The 5,264-nt window shown below is 36.9% G+C and overlaps 1 protein-coding gene across 1 annotated transcript; it reads left to right on the top strand.

The window, feature by feature from the left end:
• Nucleotides 1-359: 359 nt before the first annotated feature.
• LOC111630625 lies at nt 360-1,139 on the top strand. The gene has a single exon (XM_023374756.1). It carries the CDS (start codon nt 425-427, stop codon nt 842-844), a length of 420 nt encoding a protein of 139 aa, XP_023230524.1. The 5' UTR covers nt 360-424; the 3' UTR covers nt 845-1,139.
• The last annotated feature ends 4,125 nt before the right edge of the window (nt 1,140-5,264 follow it).

The raw sequence follows: 5,264 nt of genomic DNA, 5'->3' as shown, positions 1-5,264 counted from the left end.
TGTCTAGAGAACTAATATGCACGTGGAGTAGTACATAGTGTGGTAAACAATTTTTTCGTGCATAAAAAAACATCAAAGCTGATAAAAGAAATAGGTCGAGTTATTTCCATTTAACTCGCGCTCTTGGAATTAAGACTAATACTACAAAAGCAGATATTAAGAATATTATAAAATTAAGGCTACAATACAGTACTTTTTGTAATTATATACATTTGTTATTAAAATTCGATATTTACATTTTAAACTTTTTAAAAGCATATACAGTGGTGCCTCGTATAACGTACTTAAAATTCGAAAACTAATTCGTCATCTCACTACGAGAAATTTTTTTGTGAAGTTCTGTTGGGTCCCAGGCCACGTGGATATAAGAGGTAATGAAGAAGCTGATACAGCTGCTAAGTCAGCAAGTCCTTCACAGCATACAATGCGTGTTGAAGGAGGTGATTTGAAGCTAGTCGTTAAAAAACGACTAGCAGAGAGATGGCAAATCATGTGGAATGCACAAATCCACAATAAACTTCACGAGATCAAACCTTTGGTAGAGAATTGGACACATAACAGGCAATATGATAGGAGATCTGAGGTTATCCTTACTCGTTTGAGAATTGGACACACTCGACTGACTCATCAATACCTTTTGAAGGGAGATGACGAACCAGTATGTCAGCACTGCAACTGTGCTGTAAGTGTTAAACACATATTTTGCAACTGTGTTGCTTTTGATCAGAGTCGTAGACAGCATTTCGGAAATGCAAGCTTTAGAGACATTTTGGGCCAGAGGCCAAATCTGGATAATATACTGGACTTTCTAAAAGTCATTAATATGTATAGGGAAATCTGCTGATTTATTTATTGTACAGTTTTATTTACTTTGAGTTGCATATCTAAATTATTGTATATATCTTTTGTTATTGTTTGTTTACTTATTTCTGTTGTTGTTTATTTATTTATTTATTTATTATATTCTAGATTTTATATTTATATTACCATTGGCTTTTTAATGGTTAAACTGTGATGTTTCGTTTATGTGTATATATGTTCCCCTATTTATTTTCTACCCTCAATTGTACCATGTGTCGTGGCGCAGTATAGCCTGCATGGCTTTTGTGCCAATAAAAATTAACCAACCAACCAACCAACCTGTATCTGTATGAATGTGTGAAGAAAGTGTTCCTCCACCTCCTCCTCACAACATATGACTACCCGGCATAATTGGTGACTGCTCCATTTTCATTTTTTTATGGTACAGTACAGTTATTTTATGCTGCGGAACGAATTATATGTTTTAACATGTATTTCTATGGGAAAATGCGTTTCGTATAACGGACTTTTCACTTAACGTACGTGCACCTGGAACGGATTAATAACTATGGAGTGAGAACTACGTTCGTACGAGATCAAAGCCTGAAGTGCACTAACTGAGTCGGTGTAAATCACGCAGCAACGATGACCTTTCTGATTTATATACTTTAAGGCTAAATAAATAGCCTGCAACTCTGCAGAAAAGATGGAAGAATTCGGTGCTATTTGTTCTGCCACAATTTCATCCTGGCAAACAAAGGCTAAGCCAACATAGTTATCCGATTTAGATCCATCGGTGTATATAGGAATTAAATTCCTGTTACGATGCTGAATTTCTGCAAAGTGCTGTCTATAGACGTAGTCTGGCGTGGTTTCTTTAGGGAACTGCTTTAAGCTTAAATCAACATCGATCGGTGAAGTTGACCAAGGTGGAATACTATTAACCTTAACATGTGAGATGTTGCTTGTGTCTAGGTCAATCGTGCTGCTTACATTCTCCATTCTTATGTCGAATGTAGGGACACAATTCGTCCGAGCAGCAAATAATCTTTTCAGCTGAATATCTGGACAATCAGCTGTAAGTTTTTTCTGAGATTTTTGTTTAATGTAATAAAAAAAAGACAACTGTTCTCTCCTGAGAGATAGTGAAGGCTCATAAGCATCCACATAAAAACTTTGAACAGGGAAAGTTCGAAATGCACCGGTGCACAAACGCAAAGCTTGATGGTGGATTGGATCCAGCATTGGAAGAGTAGATTCTCGCGCAGAGCCATAAACGATGCAACCGTAGTCCAGCTTAGAGCGGACAAGGGCCCTATAAATCCTGAGCATCGAAACTTTGTCTGCTCCCCAGGATAAGCAACAAAGTACCTTTAAAAGGTTTAAAGATTTTAAACATCTACTCTTCAGGTTGCAAGTGTGGCAAAAATGTCAGTTTTTGGTCGAAAGAAACACCCAAAAACTTAGTCTCATTCACCATTGGGATTTTATCCCCGTTTAGGTAAATTTCCGGATCCAAATGCAAACCACGCCTTCGACAAAAGTGGATGCACGAGGACTTCTCCATGTTAAAACTAAAACCATTAGTCTTGGACCAATGGTCTATGCGATTTAGGGAGGTTTGTAGTTGTCTCTCGATAAAACTCATGTTGCTAGACTGGCAGGAGATCTGAAAGTCATCCACATACAAAGAGTGTTTCAAACTAGGGGGAAGACAGTTAGCTATGCTATTAATTTTAATTAGGAACAGAGTCACACTCAGAATAGAGCCTTGAGGAACACCTTCTTGTTGCGTGAAAGGTCTAGATAAAGTGTTGCCCATCCTGACTTGGAATCTTCGATTCTCTAAGAAGTTTTTTATGAAAATTGGCAAATTACCCCGCAATCCGAAATGGTCCAGATCACGGAGTATCCCATATCGCCAACAGCGATCATAGGCCTTCTCTATATCAAAAAACACAGACACTAAGTGCTGTCGTCTAACAAACGCTTCGTGTATACATGTTTCAAGGTTTACTAAGTTATCAGTGGTACGTCTGTTCCTACGAAAACCACTCTGATGTGGTGAAAAGTATTCATTTTTATCTAAGAGATACATCAGACGTCTGTTTACCATACAGATACAGACTTTTTACACATTGCAGCAGGTCTCTTTTTATTGTTTTTTAATCGGAGTCAGTTTCAGGAGAGGCTACCGGAGCTTGCAGGTTTAACTCCTCTTGTTCCATCCTTTGTTTTTTGCCTGAGGTTTATTGAAAAACATGTCCAAGATGGTCTGTTTCTCTTTCTTCTTCAACACCTGTCGAAAATGACGGGCAAGGATGTCATTGTAGAGATTATTGATCCTGTTGGCCTCAGCTCTGGATAATGAATGTTGGTAAACTCTAGGGTTTTTCATTTCCCGGGAAATTTGCCTCCAGCGGGATTACGGGAAAAATAATTTCTTTTCCTGGGATCCCGGGAAATTCCGGGATGAGATAGTAAAATATAATTTTATATGAATAAAAAAGATCATACAGGAATATCATAAATTTGAATAATTTAATTTATTTTCTAGTAAGTAACTAAAAGTGTAGGGCCAATTTCACCCATACAGACACGTTAGGCTCAATTAATTTATATTCTCCTACATTATAAGATGAAAGTAAAATAAAGCGTTTCATTGGGAGTTTTAATGATTACGAAAAAAATACTATTTTACTTCTAAAGATGAAATAAAAAATAAACTAAAGTGCGATGAGTGATATTTACTTTCAGCAAGTCTCCGCTGTTCAATGATGCGCAAACACAATACATAGATATTACATGAACTAACAAGTAGAGACTTGTAAAACATAGGTAATAATATGCAGCAAGAAACCTCAAAATTTCTCTCTTAGGTGAGTCTTCAAGATGCAACTTTTCGTATAATAAATAATAAAAAGAAAACCTTAATGGTAAATTATTATTGAAATGTGAGATTTCCCGGAAAAATTAAATTTCCCGGGATTTTTCTCGTAGGGAATAAACGGTGAGAATCCCGGGAAAGAAACCCTAGTAAACTCCTGAACCTCTCCCCATTCGACAAGAAAGTTTTTGTGAACTTTCACTCCTGATGATGATTTCTTGCTTTACTAAAATTGAAATCACCTTTGTTTTTTTAGAAGCCATGATTTGCACAACACTTGAATAAATGTATATACCCTGCACTGAGGTGATGTACTGTACGTAACAAACAAGGGAGCAAGCCGAATCCTAACGGGAGCTCTGTACTTTAGATATACTAATAATATATTCTAATAATGTTAATATATTATAAAAATAGCAGATTGTCATTGGCAACGACAAAAGAGTGGAAACATCATTCGCACTTGTTCGCCTCACGTAACTGTCGGACGGAAAGTCCGTTGTTTGCAGCCAGTCCGTTGCTCGAGTCACGAACGGCCAAACAGAAAGTCCGTTGTTCGCAGCGTTCGTTATTCGAGGCGTACATTATACGAGGCATTACTGTATTTATATATAAATTACCTTTGTGGCCCGCCGAATATACCTAAATTTCTAATTTGGCCCATTAAGAAAAAAGGTCGGACAACCCCGGGTTAGTGGTTGCGGCCAGTCTCGATGGTCGTTATTCCCGCGTTGTAAGCAGATACGTAAAAATTCTCGTCTCGGAAGAAAGGAGATCCGCCGAAAACAAGTGAGATCGGCTATAACCTAATACTAATCTTTGCTATGGTTAGTTTTGCCCGAGCAACGCCGGGCTCGTCCGTAAGTTATTCAAAAAGCGACGAAGACTTTTGAGGGCGGTCGAGTTTTGGATGTCCGAAGAGGGAAGTGGGTTACGGAAACTCGGGCAATAGAGAGAGGGGAGAGTAAAGATTTTGAGAAAAATGCAGACCTAACTTATATAATTTTTAAGCGTCGAAACGTGACATCGAGTACATTTCTATTAATATCGGCTCGTAACAAATTTCGACAATAGTGAAAGTGAAGTAAATTAACGATTAAAAAGCACGAGACTGACGATTGTAAATAAGACTCTGTTTCAAAATCAGGAGGCCGTTTTACTTTGAGTGATATTACGAGTCTTTTTGTAAACTCCAACCCTTTTCCGGTTGTAAGAAGAAATTGTCAATTTCATTTTGTATTATTTATAAATCCATTTGCGCCAAAATTCATCAGTTATTTCTTTTTATAATTTATCGTTACGTACGACGATAAAACTAAAAGTTTGAATAAACGTTGCAACTTAAATGGTTTTAAGACTACGACCTTACGTAAAATATCTGTTTCGATGGTATTCAAAATATAAATAAGAAATCAATTTTATATTCTATAATCTTAATTTTGTTTCTAAATTACAATAATAATTATAAGAAAATTTCAGTAGGCTACCGGAGTATTTTAATTACGTCGTTGGACGAGAAAATTTGCGTGTAAGACGCACCGCATTAAATTCTTGGCCAACAAAATGAATTAGAAAT

This window comes from Centruroides sculpturatus, unplaced genomic scaffold, assembly GCF_000671375.1.
Source record: "Centruroides sculpturatus isolate CEXI.00-Female unplaced genomic scaffold, Cexi_2.0 scaffold348, whole genome shotgun sequence".
NCBI classification, from domain to species: domain Eukaryota; kingdom Metazoa; phylum Arthropoda; class Arachnida; order Scorpiones; family Buthidae; genus Centruroides; species Centruroides sculpturatus.
Note: the sequence above shows the minus strand (reverse complement) of the source record. Positions and strands in the feature narration are given on the sequence as shown.

Bases quoted from the DNA above. Each gene is read 5' to 3' on its own strand.
- LOC111630625 (XM_023374756.1), top strand. From the start codon at position 425: ATGCGTGTTGAAGGAGGTGATTTGAAGCTAGTCGTTAAAAAACGACTA.